This window comes from Ranitomeya imitator, chromosome 1, assembly GCF_032444005.1.
Source record: "Ranitomeya imitator isolate aRanImi1 chromosome 1, aRanImi1.pri, whole genome shotgun sequence".
Taxonomy (NCBI): domain Eukaryota; kingdom Metazoa; phylum Chordata; class Amphibia; order Anura; family Dendrobatidae; genus Ranitomeya; species Ranitomeya imitator.
In genome coordinates this window covers 158257309-158279654 of record NC_091282.1, presented here as the reverse complement: position 1 = coordinate 158279654, position 22346 = coordinate 158257309, and the positions used below count along the sequence as shown (strand labels likewise).

The 22346-nt window shown below is 43.6% G+C and overlaps 1 protein-coding gene across 2 annotated transcripts in view; it reads right to left on the bottom strand.

Annotated features, from left to right (window-relative positions):
* ARSK (arylsulfatase family member K) overlaps nt 1-22346 on the bottom strand; it is a 225423-nt gene that overhangs the window by 81426 nt on the left and 121651 nt on the right. Inside the window, exon 7 of one of the 2 annotated variants that reach the window (XM_069751943.1) lies at nt 11312-11539. In XM_069751943.1, the coding sequence (XP_069608044.1) occupies nt 11312-11539 (228 nt within the window). The remainder of the gene's footprint in view (nt 1-11311; nt 11540-22346) is intronic. The other variant, XM_069751952.1, reaches the window with a different exon arrangement.

Here is a 22346-nt window from a genome sequence, read left to right as displayed (position 1 = left end):
CGTCAGTGGTCATACGGGCCCACCCCACCTCGACGGGATAGTATGTCATATGTCAGAAAGGGGTTCAGAGTTCACAGCCACTGGGTCTCCTGGCAGCTGTGAGGCCCATAAACCTTAAGGGAGACTTTAAGGTTACTGGAGTTCCTGGATGTAGGTTACCAGAGTTCACAGCCACCAGGTCCAAGGTGTCCCAGCAGCTGAGAACTTCATTAACCTTAAAGTCTCCAGGCTGTGTGCATACGTTGCGTTTTACTGTGTTTTGCTGCATTTATATTGCATTTTTTACCTGCCTTTTTGTACAGCAATGAATGCTGTTTAAAGCTAGTTGGAAAAAAAAAAGAAAAAAGGCTTTGTTAAAGCGATAGATAGAGGGATGGATAGATAGATATATTGTGAAAAAAATGGAACAGCACAATACGAACTGGTGGGTGCTCAAGAAAGGCTCAGTGTGAGCCAAATCGTCATCATGCTATGTGGGTTTTAATAAGGTCCACCTTTTTTTCACCTTGAAATCTATGGAGTGCTGCCTTCCTTTTTTTACATATAGATAGATAGATAGATAGATAGCCGGCAGATATTTGGCAGCTTAATAGGAATAAATAAATAAATAAAAATGATGTGGGGTGACCCCTATTTTTATTAACCAGCCAAGGCAAAGCAGACAGCTGTGGGTTGATATTATCAGGCTGGGTAGGACCATTGGTATTTGCCACTTCCCCAGCCTAAAAATATCAGCCCTCATCCGTCCGATAACTGGCACATCACATTAGATGTGCCAACTCTGTCACCCTGTCTCAGCTCGTCCCAAATGCCCTAGTGGGGTATCAATTGGAGTAACACGATTAGAAGTTTATATCAGCATCTGGCGCCGACACCAAGCCCTGGGGATAGTAAGCAGCAACTTACAAGATGTGCGTTGGGGTTTGTTTCTATCACCTGGTGATCTTTACCTCCTATCATTTGTAAAGGAGCAATGTTTTTTATATCAATATAACACTGTACTGGCATACTGGATAATGGGTGTTATATATATATATATACATTGTGACAATCACTTGGTATTTTACTATACACTCTATTGACCAGCATTGTGTAATTTTGAGTATCCCATCCTCTTTATAGTAGGATGTGGATCTGTATACTTGTGATTTTTTGCTCCATAGTTATCATCCTTCCCCAGGGTTCCAGGTTCTCTGTCATTCTAAGGCCGGCGTCACACTTGGCGTAAGACAATACGGTCCGTATATTACGGCCGTAATACGCTGAAAAGTCCCCCAAAAAGTGGTCCGTAGCTCCTCCGTAGGCAGGGTGTGTCAGCGTATTTTGCGCATGGCATCCTCCGTATGTAATCCGTATGGCATCCGTACTGCGTGTTTTTCTCGCAGGCTTGCAAAACCAACATACGGCTATACAAGGGATCCATGTGTAAAAAAAAAAAAAAAACATATATACTGTATATATATATATATATATATATATATATATATATGTCAGTAGACACATATATGTATATATATTAATATTTCATACAGCGCTAGATAGCTTTAAAGCCGGTAATTCAATTGCCGGCTTTTGCTATCTCCTTCCTAAAACCCGACATGATATGAGACCTGGTTTATATACAGTAAACCATCTCATATCACCTTTTTTTTGCATATTCCACACTACTAATGTTAGTAGTGTGTATATGCAAAATTTGGCCGTTCTAGCTATTAAATTAAAGGGTTAAATGGCGGAAAAAATTGGCGTGGGCTCCCGCGCAATTTTCACCGCCAGAGTAGTAAAGCCAGTGACTGAGGGCAGACATTAATAGCCTGGAGAGGGTCCATGGTTATTGGCCCCCCCCCTGGCTAAAAACACCTGCCCCCAGCCACCCCAGAAAAGGCACATCTGGAAGATGCGCCTATTCTGGCACTTGGCCACTCTCTTCCCATTCCCTTTTAGCGGTGGGATATGGGGTAATGAAGGGTTAATGCCACCTTGCTATTGTAAGGTGACATTAAGCCAAATTATTAATGGAGAGGCGTCAATTATGACACCTATCCATTATTAATCCAATAGTAGTAAAGGGTTAAAAAATACACAAACACATTATTAAAAATTATTTTAATGAAATAAAAACAAAGGTTGTTGTAATTTTTTATTCTACGCTCAATCCAATCACTGAAGACCCTCGATCTGTAACAAAAAAAATAAATAAACCAACAATATACATACCTTCCGCAGATCTGTAACGTCCAACGATGTAAATCCATCTGAAGGGGTTAAAATATTTTGCAGCAAGGAGCTCTGCTAATGCAGCGTTGTTCCTTGCTGCAAAACCCCGGAGAATGAAGGTAAAGTAGGTCAATGACCTATATTTACCTTCATTTGCGGTGAGGCGCCCTCTGCTGGTTGTCCCTAGATCGTGGGAACTTTCCTAGAAAGCTCCCAGGCTCGAGTTCATACCAGCAGAGGGCGCCTCTTATGAACTCGTGGCCAAGTGCCACATCTTACAGATGTGCCTTTTCTGGGGTGGCTGGGGGCAGGTGTTTTTAGCTGGGGGGGGGGGGGGGGCAATAACCATGGACCCTCTCCAGGCTATTAATATCTGCCCTCAGTCACTGGCTTTACTACTCTGGTGGAGAAAATTGCGCGGGAGCCCACGCCAATTTTTTCCGCCATTTAACCCTTTAATTTAATAGCTAGAACGGCCAAATTTTGCATATACACACTACTAACATTAGTAGTGCGAAATATGCAAAAAAAAAGGTGATATGAGATGGTTTACTGTATGTAAACCATGTCTCATATCATGTCGGGTTTAGGAAGGAGATAGCAAAAGCCGGCAATTGAATTACCGGCTTTAAAGCTATCTAGCGCTGTATGAAGTAATAATATATATACATATATGTGTCTCACTGACATATATATATATATATATATATATATATATATACCTATTCTATGTGTACACATTTATTCTACCTATTCTACTGTAAGCTGTCAGTGTGATTTTACTGTACACCGCAACTGAATTACCGGCTTTTCTCTCTAACACCGCTGCGTATTTCTCGCAAGTCACACTGCTGGTCCGTGTGTAATCCGTATTTTTGGGGCTTTCATAGACTTTCATTGGCGTTTTTTTGCGCAATACGGTGACAAACGCAGCATGCTGCGATTTTCTACGGCCGTAGAAAGCCGTATAATACTGATCAGTAAAATACGGCAGATAGGAGCAGGGGCATAGAGAATAATTGTGCCGTTTGTTTGGCGAGTTTTACGGACGTATTTTCTGCACTCATACGTCCGTAAAACTCGCAAGTGTGACGGCGGCCTATTTGTCTTCTTTCATGTTTTCTATGTCATTTTACTGTTCATAATTAATAAAGTATGTTCACATATTTCCTTTAAATGCTCCTTTGTCTCTGATTGCATTAAATGAGTAACGACTAGTCTAGGGAAAATAACATCCCATCGACTAGTCAAAGGACTAATTTGCATAAGAAAAGCAGAGCTTATAAATACATTTTTAACATGTTTAGGTGATTAACAGCATAAAGAGCTGGTGGGTTGGAGGGCATGGGAGATCTGACAGGTTTTATTTAGAGGTGTGCTCTCAAATACAAAAAAAAAGTTCTCTATCTATGGGATAGTGGAAAACTTTATGATCCCTGGGTGTCCAACTTCCGTCCCTACTAATCCTGAGAAGTGGGACTCGGAGGAGCCCCGGCTTAATGGAACAGTGGTTGGTCATGTGTTCCACTTCTCCATTTATTCTGAAAGGGAACCTGTTACCAATTTTTTTCTCTTATAAGCTTTTCCCTCCACAAATTATGTGAATGGGAATCCTGCAACCGCTTTATGTCCTGAGATATGCCCCTATCCAACTCTGGAAAAAAAGTGTTTTATACTTGTCCAACGTTGCATGTAAATTGCACAATCCGGTCTGATGGCTGTCTCCAGATTGCAATCAGCATGCTCGGTTCCTTAAAAAGCCACCTGCTCTAACTGCATGAAAGTGGATGTCTCTACATCATCCAATAGAAAGAAGGCTAGGAGACAAAAAGCGCAATAGGGTCTTATCTGATGGTACTGAGAAAATAGAAATGTGAGACCACTCACCTGATAAGGTTGCAGACTGTCAACATAAGAAAGGCATATGCAACAGTTGCTGCAGGACACCAGTCAGAAATACCACAGGAAAAACGATGTGCAAAAGGTGGTGTCATTCAGTTGTGCTGCTGATAAAAGCTCGATGGCTGAGATAAAATCAAAGAAATGTAATAGTACACATTTTACAAGTCAACGCGTTTCAAGGTTCTGCATGACCTCTTTGTCAGGACAAAAAGCCTATGGTGGCTGTCAGAAATGTTCATCTTATATGCAGTGATTCTTTGAAAAAAAAAAAGCGCCAAACCGATTACATGACTGAGTAGAGTTCAAGCGGTTAATCCGGATCTATGTGAATATTTGGCATATGTAACACATGCTAAACATTTTATTAAAACAACCATCACATAAATTGAAATATTGGTAAAAAATAATAAAAAATGGGACATAGGGCAAAACCTGCCATGTATAAAAATAAGAAAAAATATCTGAGGAGAACAATACCAGAGGGAGATTGAACTAGATCTGAATGATTGATTTCATTAGTAGAAAAACCAGGGAGTAGAGCAGTGCGCCACTACACCAATATCTAATTGTAGAAATCCTGAAAAAGGAAAAAGAATCTGTTTGTCAAAATAGGATCATGATTAAATCCATGAAACGGAAAGACTGTATTGATGTAAATGCAGAGAAAATGCTAATTCCCAACCATTTAGTATGTTTCTGACATCTGATACTATAGGAAAAAACTAAGGGGTGGAGAAAAAGTTAAAAGAAAAGGTGGGGAGGGCAAAAGATGCTCCAGGCAGGTCTATTATTTTGGAGATTGGCTCTTTAAGGAGTAACCTTGCAGAATACATTGACAGTATTATGCATCCCCATGTTACTAATCTTCCTAGCTACCTGAGAGACTCCTCCTTCTTATATCCTGACCACTCTGGATGTAGCATCCTTATATTCTAATATTTCCCATGACATTGGGTTTTTGTGTTTCAAAAATTTCTAACTGCTGATCAAAAAACACCGCAACAAAAAGAATTTGTTCTAGAAGGTCTATCTTTTATATTGAATAATAATTTTGTTATGTTCTTGAAAGAATTTTACCACCAAACCTAAGGGACTGCAATGGGATCTAACGTTGCGTCCACTTACGCTAACCTTTTTATGGGTATTTTTGAGTTTTTATACATTACGAAAGACCCCTACACGAAGAGTATAATTTTATACAAAAGATACATAGATGACCTCTTCTTGATATGGGATAATTCCCATTGCAATATTGAAACCCTCAACCTACTGTCTCCTTCCCCACCATCCTGTAGAATGTAAGCCCGCAAGGGCAGGGTCCTCGCCCTTCTGTATCAGTCTGTCATTGTTAGTTTGTTTACTGAAAGTGATATCTGTGATATCTGTAACATGCATGTAACCCCTTCTCATGTAAAGCACCATGGAATCAATGGTGCTATATAAATAAACAATAATAATAAAAATGATTTAAAGCAAAATTGACAAGCAAAATATAGAATATTTAGATTTATCTGTTTTTATTTGTGAAAACCACATTTGTACAAAAACCTTTTTTAAAAAGGTTGATGCAAACAGCTAAATTCATTATAAAAGTAGACATTATTCCAAATGGTTAAAGAATATTCCCCCAAAACAGTTCAGAAGAATAAGGAAAAATTGCACCTTGGAATCCTATATCAATCAGATATTATTAAGCAGAAATTTATAGGAAAAAATCTCCAAAAAAACTCACTAAACGAGCTTTCAATAACTAAAAAAAAAACTTACCTTTATTACGATTCTCTCTTCAAAAAATCAGAAATTAAGAAAAATACAAAATTTGAATTCAACTTCATCACCACTTTTAATAGCCAACATGAAAACATCAGAAAGTGTCTTCAGGATCATTGGAATATTCTGCTCAATGATCCCATTCTTGGGAAATCATTACCAGAAACTTTGAAACGCGTTGACTTGTAAAACCTGTACTATGAAATTCCTTTGATTTTATCTTGGCCATCAAGCTTTTATCAGCAGCGCAACTGAATGACACCACCTTTTGCACATTGTTTTTCCTGTTCTACATCATCCACACAGAGAACGATGTCTTGCGCCTGCACAGTGGAATAACTGCCTGTTCAATAAAGCATACCTTTGCACGTCTCCAATTCCATTGCACAGGCGCTAGGCTTCTGGCACCATGTGGCCGACGTCGAGACATCATCCACTTACATGCAGATAGAAGAGGCATTTAAAGGAACCGAAGCTATGTATGAGGGGACCAGGATGGCGCTGATCTCAATCTGGAGACACCCATTGGACAAGAACATGCAATTTACATGCAGGACAAGTATAAAACACTTCTTCTGAGGAATGCAGGGGCATGTCTGAGGATATAAAGAAGCTACAGGAACCCTATTCACATGATCTTAAAGGTGATAGGCATAGTTTATAAACTAAAAAACTGGTGATTGGTTCTTTTAATGGAAGATTGCCAAGCGCAGGGCTCAGCTGATGTTCGGCACTTCAATTAGAATGGAGATGCAGTGTGCATATGTGACCCCCACCTCATTTGGTGGGGATCAAGGATAGGAAATAACTTTTAAACTTCAGAACACCCCTTTAAATTAGACTATAGCAGGATTGAGAGCTAATGGAAGAAAAAGTGATAGTACTAAATGGAAGAAAATTGGCCTATATTAATCTTTTATTGTTATTGACATCAGTTGTAGCTAGTTCAGATTAGTGGGGTTCACACTGGCCGAGACCTATTCTGGCATAGGTATGACAATATGCTTGAACGCAATTTTAAGCTCAGCTGCTTTATTTTAAAGACAACTGGTCGTCTGATTCATGCTACTGAAACCACGGCAGCATGTCTCAGAACGGTCTCCATTATTGCCGCAGTCTATGTTTTACTCTGGGTTGCTGCGGCGTTACAGAGAAAACATTTTGTAAAAATTGCCAGGGACTTTGGGTTTCAGATGACTAGGCCGAGGCAGCTCACTGCGGTTGTCCCAATCCTGTTCCTCTAGACTGACAGTACTCTTCCTTTGCCCTCTCATAGGGTGAAATTGGTCAGGCAAGGAAGAAGTTGCCAGGGACCGCCGGACCGGCCTCTTGGGCAAGTCCTAGGCGAAGCTTAGTCTCCGACCAGCTCTACAGAGTATGTTTTCTATGTAACGCCGCAGCATTTCAGAGTAAAACCATAGACTGCTGGAATAATGCAGACAGTGTCTGATTTATTCTGCCTGTGGTTGTGGGTAGCAGGAATCAGATGACTAGTTCCCTTTAATAAAAGCAGCAGAGTTATACATTGCATTCTATGGTCATACTTATGCCAGAATAGGGCTCTGTCAGTGTGACTCCACTTGTCTTAAGCCACAACTGACATCACTAACCATAAAAGATGAATGTGGGCCAATTTTCTCCATATAATGCAATCACTTTTCTCTTCTTCTGATTTAATACTTTTTACTTTGTAGTTGCAAAATCAAGCCTCATACATAGAGTAAATCTCTGCCTTTGTGTATTCTTTGTGTGCCGCTGTAAGGTGCCCATTTTGTAGAACACACCCTCTTTACATGGCATAATGCATTGGTGCTTCATGATTTCAGTCACTTAAAGAGAATATGTCAGCAGGTTTTTGCTATTTAATCCGAGGACAGAATGAGGCAGGGGTTAAAACACAGACTTCAACGATGTGTCACATGTCTGGCTGTGTGGCATTGTTAACTTAGACTGCAGGTTTTATTACCTTCTGATTATCATTGCTTGGACTACAGAAGCGCATGAACCTTGGCTCGACTCCGCCCCCTTCTGTAATAAGCAGCTCACAGTCTATTGACATTATACATACAGAGCCTGGTTTGGGCAGAGTTAACTTTCTCAGCTCTGCTGCATTGCTAAATCTAAAATCTTTGATTGTGTCACAATCGCTACACCCAGTAAACTAAGTGATACATTGATGGATTTAGGATCTCTTTGTCTACAACAGGCTTCTCACAGATGAGGTTGCATCAACCTGCTGAAAGATTCTCTTTAAAGGGCTAGTTCTGCTCTGCTCAATTCCATGTTGAAAGAAGAGCGTTTATAAAGTCATAAATGATAATTAAAGGGGTTGTCCAATTTTTCACCATTAACCTTCTTCTGCCCCCTAAACTTGAAAACTGAAGTTTTTCTAAAAACATCTCTGTACTTATCCTACCCCATTCCCATTGTGTAGGTAGAGGTCCCACCTGCTTATTTTGCCCAGCCTTATTGTGATGTAACCTCAGGTCCTGGTTGAAATGGTACAGTTAGGTCATTGAAGAGGGACAATACATCAAAAGTTACAGGTGTGGACTTCTACTGCCCTGTGAAAACAGCTTCTCAAATTACTTCATTATGACATTCTATCTGAATCTAGGAAGAAGAACCCATAGCATGAAACACCACAGAAGCCAAGGCAAAACTGACAAGCAGGATCACATGACTTCTACCTTTGCAAAAGGAACAAGATAACTAATAAATGCATTTAGCAAATGTAGCAAGGGCAAAAAACGACAACTGGTAAAATGTAGTAGCTAGTAGACAACCCCTTTAAAGGGAATCAGTTGAAAGGTAGGTGGACAATGGCTATCGTGTTTGTACTCCTGAAGATATCAATTGCGTTTTGTATTTTAATGTGAATAATGTCTTGCGTCTTTTGTAAATATTGTGTCATGCAAATGGTATTGTATTGTGATGTTTGCCTGTGTAATGTAATGTTTTATAGGGAAGTTCTGACCAGCAACAAACTGCAGGGTCAGAAAAAGTTAATAATTGGGACTAGCCCATAGTGGGAAGGGCTAGGGTTAGGGAAAGTGATTGTTTGCTGCTAGGAAGACAGATAGAGTCTGGAGTGAAAAATGAGGGAACAAAAAAGTCCAATCTGAGCAGTGCCGCATTTGAAGGTGACCCTGAATGAAAGGAGACTGAAGGGAAGGGATAGCGATATCCTAAGGATAAGTGACAGAAAAACAGAGTGGCCTTCCGGAGATGGGTTCTAGGAGAGGACGCCTAGCCATAAGACTTTGGGCTTGTAACTCCAAAAGGTAAAAGGCCTAAACAAGACTGAGAGACTGGGAATAGTGAAGGGTTCCAAGAGGGAGTTCCAAGGAGCCAGTAGTGGAAGAAATAGGATGCGGAATCGCTGAACAACTAAAGGACACTTGTTTATCAGGACTATAGCATTAAAGCGGGGTTAAAGGGAATCTGTCACCCCTAAATCGAGGGTGAGGTAAGCCCACCGGCTTATCGAGGGTGAGGTAAGCCCACCGGCTTCAGGGGCTTATCTACAGCCTTCTGTAATGCTGTAGATAAGCCCCCGATGTATCCTAAAAGATGAGAAAAAGAGGTTATATTATACTCACCCAGGGGCGGTCCCGCTGCTGGTTCGGGTCCGGCGCCTCCCATCTTCATCAGATGATGTCCTCTTCTGGTCTTCACGGTGTGGCTCCCGTTCAGGCGTACTTTGTCTGCCCTGTTGAGGGCAGAGCAAAGTACTGCAGTGCGCAGGTGCTGGGCCTCGCTAACCTTTCCCGGCGCCTGCGCACTGCAGTATTTTGCTCTGCCCTCAACAGGGCAGACAAAGTACGCCTGCGCCGGAGCCGCAGCCTGAAGACAAGAAGAGGACGTCATCTGATGAAGATGGGAGGTGCCGGACCCGGACCAGCAGCGGGACCGCCCATGGGTGAGTATAATCTAACCTCTTTTTCTCATCTTTTAGGATACATCGGGGGCTTATCTACAGCATTACAGAATGCTGTAGATAAGCCCCTGATGCTGGTGGGCTTACCTCACCCTCGATTTTGGGGGTGACAGATTTCCTTTAAGGCGAAGTAGGGAGAAACAGTGGCTATAGAAAGCCCTGGCGAATACTACAGAGGAAGGATGCTGTATGGAAGATGCTTCATACCGTCAAAGAAATGTCCATAAGACTTTGTACTTGCCATCCCTTGTATATAATCATTCTCAAGTTGCCGTTCAGTAAAGAGTTTATTTTTGAATGGTGGTCTACCTCACTGAGCTGTGAAACATCTGATCCTGGCAAACCTGCAACAACGGTTACATGCGGCCTGCATGGATGTAACGCCCTCACTGCACAAGTCTGAACACCCAGCCAGGACCCCGACTTTCATGTAACGTGCCGGTGCTATCCAGACAAGTGCTTCGCCTGCGTATACCGCCTCGTGCCATGTTACACAGTCACCAGGGTTTTTGACACCTAGTCTGAGAGCAGTATAACATATAAACAGAGACCCCGATTCCAGTGATGTCTCACTTACTGGGCTGCTTGCTGCAGTTTTGATAAAATTACACTTTTATTAGCAGGAAATCATCACTAGATGACTCGTAAACCTGCTGCCATGTAGTCCTTCTTATTCATATTCATGAGCTCTGTATAACCCCGCCCTAACCACTGTGGCAGCTTTCTGCTTACGCACAGTGAACCCAGAAACAGCGATGTGGTGGGGCTACGCAGAGCTCAGCATTCAGAGAACTGCTAGATCAGCAGAAGACAAAACTGTAGTTTTATCAAAACTGCAGCAAGTAGCCCAGTTAGTGAAAAATCAGTGGAATGTAGGTCTCTGCCCCTACATTATACTTTTCTCAAATAGTACAGCAAAAATCTCATAACAGATTTCCTTTAAAGACTGACAATTGTACAACATATACTGTTATGGTCTAAAAAACCTTAATGCAAAAAGTGCTTAAAACAAACAGTAGTAGATCTTTAATCAGAATACACTAAACTACTGGACAGCACAAAAAAATATGGTACCTGATGGGTAATAGAAACGAAGAAAGGATTCAGCAGACTTAGTTATTAGTCCATAGTATGTAAGAGAAAAGCTTTACTTTAAGCCCCTCGCCTCCTCCCACCTCCCACTAATGACTGGGGCTTGTGTACACAGCAGTTGTAAATCATTGGTGAGGGGGCGGATAGATGCAGGGGCTAAGGACACTTTTGAATACATCTGACTCATAACTACACTGTAGGAATTAAGGTTCTAAAAAACTGTTCTAGTAGGAACAAAGTCTGACCAACCAATCTTCTCTCCTTTGTTTTTCGCGTTTCTAGGCAATGGATGGTATATGAAAACAACGAGACTAGCTGCATTCGCCAACTAATGCATTTCAAATACCAATAACAAAACATTACAAAGAATATACTGAAAAATGATCTTACCAAACAGCTGTGGAGGAATAGAATCACCGTCTGAGTATGCAATGTACTTCCAGCCATTTTCCCGCAGCATATAGGTTGAAGCATTTGCATCAGAACCATGAAATTGACTCAGCGCCCAGTTTGGTCGTAACTCAGACCTTGAAAATATATCAGTCTTTGATCCTGCATATGATAATGGCAACAGAGAGAAGCCGCTTACATTTTGAGGTGGAGAAATTCCAGCAATCTCTAAACAAGAAAGAAAGAAAAACGTACGCACAAATATTACAATGAAAAAAACAGTTAAAGGGGTGGTCCAGTACCTAGAATGTATGTTCGAAATATCTATCTTTACACCCTAACCACTTTTGTAATTATCGTTATTACTGTACACAACACCCTACCCTTTCCTATCTTTCTAATCCCTAAATATGTTTTTTTTCTAATATATTTCTTGTGTTGTGTCGTTTGAGGAGTCTCAAACAAAACGTCACAGTAAGCTGGGGCTGCAGTCACTTCTCTGCAGCATCTATCACCCCTCCTGAAACAGGACACCATTAGGGGCAGGGCAAGCGTCACCACCGGGCGCACCTGGCCAAGCGCCGGGGCTCTGAGCAGGCGAGGGCCCACTTGCCATCCGGGACACCGGCGCAATATGGGGGCCCGATGCCTGTGCAACTTGCTACGGGCCCCGGTACTTGCGATGCTCACCTCTCCCTTTTCCACTGCTGCAGCGGCTCCCACATCTTCTGACTTTGATGTTCAGGTCAGAGGGCGCAATGATGTCATGCGTGAGCGCTCTCTTCCTGAGCAGTCAGAGTGCAGAAAGCCAGAAGACTCCGACACTGAGGAGTCCGGAGCAGAGCAGCAGTCAGCGAGGAAAGGTGAGTATTTTTTACTTTTTGGGGGGCATCTTATGTGGCCAATTATATATGGAGTAGTAAATGAGGCCAATTACATATGGAGCATCTTATGTGGCCAATTATATATTAGCATCTTATGGGGCCAATTACATATGGAGCATTATATGGGGCCAATTACATATGGAGCATCTTTTGGGGGCAATTACATATGGAGCATCTTACGGGGGCAATTACATATGGAGCACATCATGGGGCCAATTACATATGGAGCATCTTATCAGACCAATTACATATGGAGAATTATATGGGGACCATTATATTTGGATCATCTTATGGGGCCTGTTACAGAACCCCCCAGCACCAAGAATGTTATGCAGTATATGTATGTATAATAGTTTCCATGTAACATAGTAACATAGTAACATAGTTAGTAAGGCAGAAAAAAGACATTTGTCCATCCAGTTCAGCCTATATTCCATCATAATAAATCCCCAGATCTACGTCCTTCTACAGAACCTAATTGTATGATACAATATTGTTCTGCTCCAGGAAGACATCCAGGCCTCTCTTGAACCCCTCGACTGAGTTCGCCATCACCACCTCCTCAGGCAAGCAATTCCAGATTCTCACTGCCCTAACAGTAAAGAATCCTCTTCTATGTTGGTGGAAAAACCTTCTCTCCTCCAGACGCAAAGAATGCCCCCTTGTGCCCGTCACCTTCCTTGGTATAAACAGATCCTCAGCGAGATATTTGTATTGTCCCCTTATATACTTATACATGGTTATTAGATCGCCCCTCAGTCGTCTTTTTTCTAGACTAAATAATCCTAATTTCGCTAATCTATCTGGGTATTGTAGTTCTCCCATCCCCTTTATTAATTTTGTTGCCCTCCTTTGTACTCTCTCTAGTTCCATTATATCCTTCCTGAGCACCGGTGCCCAAAACTGGACACAGTAAATGCATCAGTCCACAGGCTGCGCCCCTGGACAAGATATTCTCTTTCTGACCTCCCCCCACCTTTGTAATTCCCACAGTAAATAGCGGCAGGCTCCGGCCCCCTGCGGCTATTGTAATGTATGTCTGGCCTGCTGTTTTCCTATTGGCCAGCCCTGTGTATCTGTGTTATATATTCTGTGTGCTGTAAATAAAGGGTGCTCTTAGACTGGAAATACGTGGAGAAGCAGTCAGCTTTTATATGCTCTCATGTAATCAAGAAATTCCTGCCAGCGTCCTTCATTCAGAATCCAGCAAAATCAGAGTGGACCTCTTGAAACACGGGGTGGTACTGAAAAAGGTACCCCAGCTTGGTAGACTGTTATGGCTGGCAATCAGGCAACACAGCGTGCAGTAATCAGCGCACATACAGAGATCTGGCAATAACCCAAAACAATAGGACGAGCTCTGAGACGTGGAATCTCTGTAGACTGCAGTACCTGATCTATCCTCACACAACTGGAAGCAGCAGTGGATTGCGCCTATCAACTACCTATGCAACTCGGCACTGCCTGAGGAGCTGACTAGCCTGAAGATAGAAATACAAGCCTGACTTACCTCAGAGAAATACCCCAAAGGAATAGGCAGCCCCCACATATAATGACTGTTAGCAAGATGAAAAGACAAACGTAGGAATGAAATAGATTCAGCAAAGTGAGGCCCGATATTCTAGACAGAGCGAGGATAGCAAAGAGAACTATGCAGTCTACAAAAAACCCTAAAACGAAAACCACGCAAAGGGGCAAAAAGACCCACCGTGCCGAACTAACAGCACGGCGGTGCACCCCTTTGCTTCTCAGAGCTTCCAGCAAAAGATAATAACAAGCTGGACAGAAAAAACAGAAAACAAACTAGAAGCACTTATCTAGCAGAGCAGCAGGCCCAAGGAAAGATGCAGTAGCTCAGATCCAACACTGGAACATTGACAAGGAGCAAGGAAGACAGACTCAGGTGGAGCTAAATAGCAAGGCAGCCAACGAGCTCACCAAAACACCTGAGGGAGGAAGCCCAGAGACTGCAATACCACTTGTGACCACAGAAGTGAACTCAGCCACAGAATTCACAACAGTACCCCCCCCTTGAGGAGGGGTCACCGAACCCTCACCAGAACCCCCAGGCCGACCAGGATGAGCCACATGAAAGGCACGAACAAGATCTGGGGCATGGACATCAGAGGCAAAAACCCAGGAATTATCTTCCTGAGCATAACCCTTCCATTTGACCAGATACTGGAGTTTCCGTCTAGAGACACGAGAATCCAAAATCTTCTCCACAATATACTCCAATTCCCCCTCCACCAAAACAGGGGCAGGAGGCTCCACAGATGGAACCATAGGTGCCACGTATCTCCTCAACAACGACCTATGGAATACATTATGTATGGAAAAGGAGTCTGGGAGGGTCAGACGAAAAGACACCGGATTGAGAATCTCAGAAATCCTATACGGACCAATAAAACGAGGTTTAAATTTAGGAGAGGAAACCTTCATAGGTATATGACGAGAAGATAACCAAACCAGATCCCCAACACGAAGTCGGGGTCCCACACGGCGTCTGCGATTAGCGAAAAGCTGAGCCTTCTCCTGGGACAAGGTCAAATTGTCCACTACCTGAGTCCAGATCTGCTGCAACCTGTCCACCACATAATCCACACCAGGACAGTCCGAAGACTCAACCTGTCCTGAAGAGAAACGAGGATGGAACCCAGAATTGCAGAAAAATGGAGAGACCAAGGTAGCCGAGCTGGCCCGATTATTAAGGGCGAACTCAGCCAACGGCAAAAATGACACCCAATCATCCTGGTCAGCGGAAACAAAACATCTCAGATATGTTTCCAAGGTCTGATTGGTTCGTTCGGTCTGGCCATTAGTCTGAGGATGGAAGGCCGAGGATAAAGATAGGTCAATGCCCATCCTACCACAAAAGGCTCGCCAGAACCTCGAGACAAACTGGGAACCTCTGTCAGAAACAATATTCTCAGGAATGCCATGTAAACGAACCACATGCTGGAAGAACAAAGGCACCAAATCAGAGGAGGAAGGCAATTTAACCAAGGGCACCAGATGGACCATTTTAGAAAAGCGATCACAGACCACCCAAATGACAGACATCTTTTGAGAAACGGGAAGGTCAGAAATGAAATCCATCGAAATATGTGTCCAAGGCCTCTTCGGGACCGGCAAGGGCAAAAGCAACCCACTGGCACGTGAACAGCAGGGCTTAGCCCTAGCACAAATTCCACAGGACTGCACAAAAGCACGCACATCCCGTGACAGAGATGGCCACCAGAAGGATCTAGCAACCAACTCCCTGGTACCAAAGATTCCTGGATGACCGGCCAGCACCGAACAATGAAGTTCAGAGATAACTTTACTAGTCCACCTATCAGGGACGAACAGTTTCTCGGCCGGACAACGATCAGGTTTATTAGCCTGAAATTTCTGCAACACTCTCCGCAAATCAGGGGAGATGGCAGACACAATGACTCCTTCCTTGAGGATACTCGCCGGCTCAGATAACCCCGGAGAGTCGGGCACAAAACTCCTAGACAGAGCATCCGCCTTCACATTTTTAGAGCCCGGAAGGTATGAAATCGCAAAATCAAAACGAGCAAAAAATAACGACCAACGGGCCTGTCTAGGATTCAAGCGCTTGGCAGACTCAAGATAAGTAAGGTTCTTATGATCAGTCAAAACCACCACGCGATGCTTAGCACCCTCAAGCCAATGACGCCACTCCTCGAATGCCCACTTCATGGCCAGCAACTCTCGGTTGCCCACATCATAATTACGCTCAGCAGCAGAAAATTTCCTGGAAAAGAAAGCACATGGTTTGAACACTGAGCAACCAGAACCTCTCTGTGACAAAACCGCCCCTGCACCAATCTCAGAAGCATCAACCTCGACCTGGAACGGAAGAGAAACATCAGGTTGACACAACACAGGGGCACAGCAAAAACGACGCTTCAACTCCTGAAAAGCTTCCACGGCAGCAGAAGACCAATTAACCAAATCAGCACCCTTCTTGGTCAAATCGGTCAATGGTCTGGCAATACTAGAAAAATTACAGATGAAGCGACGATAAAAATTAGCAAAGCCCAGGAATTTCTGCAAACTTTTTAGAGATGTCGGCTGAGTCCAATCCTGGATGGCCTGAACCTTAACCGGATCCATCTCGATAGTAGAAGGGGAAAAGATGAACCCCAAAAATGAAACTTTCTGCACACCGAAGAGACACTTTGATCCCTTCACGAACAAGGAATTAGCACGCAGTACCTGGAAAACCATTCTGACTTGCTTCACATGAGACTCCCAATCATCTGAGAAGATCAAAATGTCATCCAAGTAAACAATCAAGAATTTATCCAGATACTCACGGAAAATGTCATGCATAAAAGACTGAAAAACAGATGGAGCATTGGCAAGTCCGAACGGCATCACCAGATACTCAAAATGACCCTCGGGCGTATTAAATGCCGTTTTCCATTCATCTCCCTGCCTGATTCTCACCAGATTATACGCACCACGAAGATCAATCTTAGTAAACCAACTAGCCCCCTTAATCCGAGCAAACAAGTCAGAAATCAATGGCAAGGGATACTGAAACTTAACAGTGATCTTATTAAGAAGGCGGTAATCAATACACGGTCTTAGCGAACCATCCTTCTTGGCTACAAAAAAGAACCCTGCTCCCAATGGTGACGACGATGGGCGAATATGTCCCTTCTCCAGGGACTCCTTCACATAACTGCGCATAGCGGTGTGTTCAGGTACGGACAAATTAAATAAACGACCCTTAGGGAATTTACTACCAGGAATCAAATCGATAGCACAATCACAATTCCTATGCGGAGGAAGGGCATCAGACTTGGACTCTTCAAATACATCCTGAAAGTCCGACAAGAACTCTGGGATGTCAGAAGGAATGGATGACGAAATAGACAAAAATGGAACATCACCATGTACTCCCTGACAACCCCAGCTGGTTACCGACATAGAGTTCCAATCCAATACTGGATTATGGGTTTGTAGCCATGGCAACCCCAACACGACCACATCATGCAAATTATGCAGTACCAAAAAGCGAATAACTTCCTGATGTGCAGGAGCCATGCACATGGTCAGCTGGGCCCAGTACTGAGGCTTATTCTTGGCCAGAGGTGTAGCATCAATTCCTCTCAACGGAATAGGACACCGCAAAGGCTCCAAGAAAAATCCACAACGTTTAGCATAATCCAAATCCATCAGATTCAGGGCAGCGCCTGAATCCACAAACGCCATGACAGAATATGATGACAAAGAGCACATTAAGGTAATGGACAAAAGGAATTTGGACTGTACAGTACCAATAACGGCAGAGCTATCGAACCGCCTAGTGCGTTTAGGACAATTAGAAATAGCATGAGTAGAATCACCACAATAGAAACACAGTCTGTTCAGACGTCTGTGTTCGTGCCGTTCTACTTTAGTCATAGTCCTGTCGCACTGCATAGGCTCAGGCTTACTCTCAGACAATACCGCCAGATGGTGCACAGATTTACGCTCGCGCAAGCGACGACCGATCTGAATGGCCAAGGACATAGACTCATTCAAACCAGCAGGCATAGGAAATCCCACCATTACATCCTTAAGAGCTTCAGAGAGACCCTTTCTGAACAAAGCCGCTAGTGCAGATTCATTCCACAGAGTGAGTACTGACCATTTTCTAAATTTCTGACAATATACTTCTACATCATCCTGACCCTGGCATAAAGCCAGCAGATTTTTCTCAGCTTGATCCACTGAATTAGGCTCATCGTAAAGCAATCCCAGCGCCTGGAAAAATGCATCAACATTACTCAATGCAGAATCTCCTGGTGCAAGAGAAAACGCCCAGTCCTGTGGGTCGCCGCGCAAAAAAAGAAATAATAATCAAAACCTGTTGAATAGGATTACCAGAAGAATGAGGTTTCAAGGCCAAAAATAGCTCACAATTATTTCTGAAGCTCAGGAACTTAGTTCTGTCACCAAAAAACAAATCAGGAATCGGAATTCTTGGTTCTAGCATCGATTTCTGATCAATAGTATCTTGAATCTTTTGTACATTTACAACGAGATTATCCATTGAGGAGCACAGAGCCTGAATATCCATGTCCACAGCTGTGTCCTGAAGCACTCTAATGTCTAGGGGAAAAAAAAGACTGAAGACAGAGCTAAGAAAAAAAAATGATGTCAGGATTTCTTTTTTCCCTCTATTGGAAATCATTGAATGGCTCCTTGTACTGTTATGGCTGGCAATCAGGCAACACAGCGTGCAGTAATCAGCGCACATACAGAGATCTGGCAATAACCCAAAACAATAGGACGAGCTCTGAGACGTGGAATCTCTGTAGACTGCAGTACCTGATCTATCCTCACACAACTGGAAGCAGCAGTGGATTGCGCCTATCAACTACCTATGCAACTCGGCACTGCCTGAGGAGCTGACTAGCCTGAAGATAGAAATACAAGCCTGACTTACCTCAGAGAAATACCCCAAAGGAATAGGCAGCCCCCACATATAATGACTGTTAGCAAGATGAAAAGACAAACGTAGGAATGAAATAGATTCAGCAAAGTGAGGCCCGATATTCTAGACAGAGCGAGGATAGCAAAGAGAACTATGCAGTCTACAAAAAACCCTAAAACGAAAACCACGCAAAGGGGCAAAAAGACCCACCGTGCCGAACTAACAGCACGGCGGTGCACCCCTTTGCTTCTCAGAGCTTCCAGCAAAAGATAATAACAAGCTGGACAGAAAAAACAGAAAACAAACTAGAAGCACTTATCTAGCAGAGCAGCAGGCCCAAGGAAAGATGCAGTAGCTCAGATCCAACACTGGAACATTGACAAGGAGCAAGGAAGACAGACTCAGGTGGAGCTAAATAGCAAGGCAGCCAACGAGCTCACCAAAACACCTGAGGGAGGAAGCCCAGAGACTGCAATACCACTTGTGACCACAGAAGTGAACTCAGCCACAGAATTCACAACAGTAGACCCCGTTACAGGGCCAATTATATATGAGCACTATATGGTGCCCATTATATACTGGAGCAATAGATGGTGTCCATCAAATACTGTATGGAGCATTATATGGGACCTATTCTGTATAAAGCATTATATGGGGCCTATTCTGTATGGAGAAATATATGGGGCCCATCATATACTGCATAGAGCATTATGTGGGGCTCATTATACTGTATGGAGTATTATATGGGGATCATTATAATGTATGGAGCAATATATGGGGATCATTATTCTGCATGGAGCACTATGTGGTGCCCATAATACTGCATGGAGCAACATATGGGGCTCATTATTCTGCATGGAGCACTATGTGGTGCCCATAATACTATATGGTACAATATATGGGGCTCATTATTCTGTATGGAGCACTATTTGGTGCCCATAATACTGTATGGAGCAATATATGGGGCTCGTTGTTCTGTATTGAGTGCTATGTGGTGCCCATAATAATGTATGGAAGAATATATGTGCTCATTATTCTGTATGGAGCACTATGTGGTGCCCATAATACTGCTTGGAGCAATTTATGGGGCTCATGATTCTGTATGGAGCACTATGTGGTGCCCAAAATACTGTAGGACTATACTGTCCGGTTCCTGAGCTATTGATATTACTCATGTAGTGTAAGAAGTGAAATCTTTGTGTGGCGCCCCAGGGTCCTGGTCGTCACAGTGGCATTGCTTTCCTCCCGGGGAGAGTGATGCAACATTCGAAGGCAAGGAAGGATAACTGCATCCAGGTACCACAAACATGCAACACATTCATACTCCAGGCCACCAGGGGGAGCTTTTGATCCTATTTACTAGGTGACTCCATATATATATATATATATATATATATATATATATATATATATATAATATATAATTGCCTAGAATACTACATCCTGCAATTTGTGCCAACTTCCGTGGCTTTGTCCGGAGCTAATGTCCGGAGCTAATGTCCGGAGCTAATGTCCGGAGATTAATTGCCTAGAATACTACTTCCTGCAATTTGTGCCAACTTCCGTGGCTTTGTCCGGAGCTAATGTCCGGAGCTAATGTCCGGAGCTAATGTCCGGAGATAAGTGACGTCAACAGTGTCCAGTGTCTGATTGGTTGCCGCCTGCTGCGAGCGACCAATCAGAAACGTGCCGTACTGTGACACACTCCGCCCGCCATTTTGGTGTGATTTTTGAATTTTTACCTCACAGCAAGTTTCTACTGCGTGGAGACGGGCCCAGTGACGTTGCTCTTCAAGCTCCTGCCGAATTTCGTCAAAAAAATGATAATACCATTTACCAAAACTATATATATTTAGTTGTGAAGTGGTTCAGTGACATTTTCACACCAATTTTGAACTTTTGTTTGGTGTTTTCTCCATATACTGCCTATTATTTTTGTTCTTTCTTACTATTATTTATTAATTGTATTATTCTTACATTTGAATAAATAAAGTATATATGGATTCTAGACTCCCGATTCTTTAGAATCGGGCTGCCATCTAGTATACATATATATATATATAACTGGTAGTCTGTAGGGAAAGTTAGAAAGTTCCAGACAGCCATCTGACGATGATAGAGGGTTCACGGAGCTGTGCATGCCCTAAGAGCTGCAGCTTCCAGAAAGAGACATTTTGAAAGCAGAATTGATTGCAGTGAGCATGAAGGAAAGCAAAGCACAGAAGAGGATACCAAAAGGGGACCAGGCTGCCTCCTTCTGAGGCGCAGATAACCGGTAGCCAGACCACCGAGGTAGTAAGGACCTTTATGCCTTTCTTCAGAGACCAGCAGGACAGCTAATTGCATGTTACCTGTCCGCACCTACACCCAGGAGGCACGGTGACACCCCACAGAGCTGGGTTATCTAAGATACCCTATAAACAGGCTCAAGTCACCAGTCATACGGGTTTTGTCCTATCCTATATGGGGGACAGAGAGAGAGAGAAACACCACATCTGTGAGGACCTTACGAGAGGCTTAGCAGTAAGGGGCTACACCACTACAGTGCAAGGGAAGAATATTGATTTCAACCTGGACAAGGGGACTATGGACTTGCCTCCAAACCGGCCAGACCCTGCCTTCCCTGTGATCTGGTGCCCTGGACTGTGGCTGCTGAAGACTTCAGTAAACAAGGTAAAGAGACTGCAAACCTGTGTCCTCGTTCTTCTCTGCACCTCACACCATACCACCATATACACACCGGGAGCCCTGGGGATATACTTCACCGTCTAGCTGCCATAACATCACCCCAGCGGACCCCTTATAGCAGTGTCTGTCACCCTGACTGAATATTACAGGGGGCGTCACAAATATAAAGTTTATCCCTTTTAAAGACCTTTCCCTTTTACATGGGCGCCCAGGGCCACGGACCGGGTTACAGCCACCGTGACATCCCCTGTGAACCACTGGACCCGGTACCGAGTACCCCTAGCCCCTGGGGAGACTCATTTGTCATTAAACTATACCTATATTTATCTGCCGTATCTGTGCATCATGAATTGTGGTATGTGTTAAAGGGGCCCACTGAGACTCTTTCGCCCTGGGCCCACAGAAACCTGGAGCCCTGATTAAGGGGCAGCGCTGCAGTTTCTTACTTCAGTTTCTTGCATCGCCGCCACCTCTGAAGATTGTCAGACGGTAGTATATTTCAGGGTCTCATCACCCAGCATCTTTGATGAGTGGTGGTAGTGTGTTATGTATCCAGAGTGTGTGTCCAGTGTCAGGGTGTGATTTATGATCACTTTATAGCCTATAACAGAGGTTGAGTGCTGAGGTCAGCAGCTGCAGTGCTGGGATTGCCCAGGAGTGGTACCTGGTGGCTACTTGCAGCGCGAGCCTAACTCTACCATCAGGAGCACTAGCAAAAACAATATAGCCGATTAGACACGTTCATCCTGGGTAAGCCTGGCATGTGGCACAGTAAGTCCACGATCCACGTGTGTGACAGCGTGAAAAGCTGCATGTAGCTGCCAGGTACCACTCCAATGCAGTCCTAAGTACTGAAGCAGCTGACCCCAGGGTCAGGATAGCAGACACAGATATGGACTCTGAGTCACTGTCAGGACCTGATACGGACCCTGTTCAGACAGTGCAGATTCTGGGTCACCAGACAGGAAGGGACTCGGATACAGAAACAGGGTCCAACTGTATGGACACTGGAACACTAACCAGG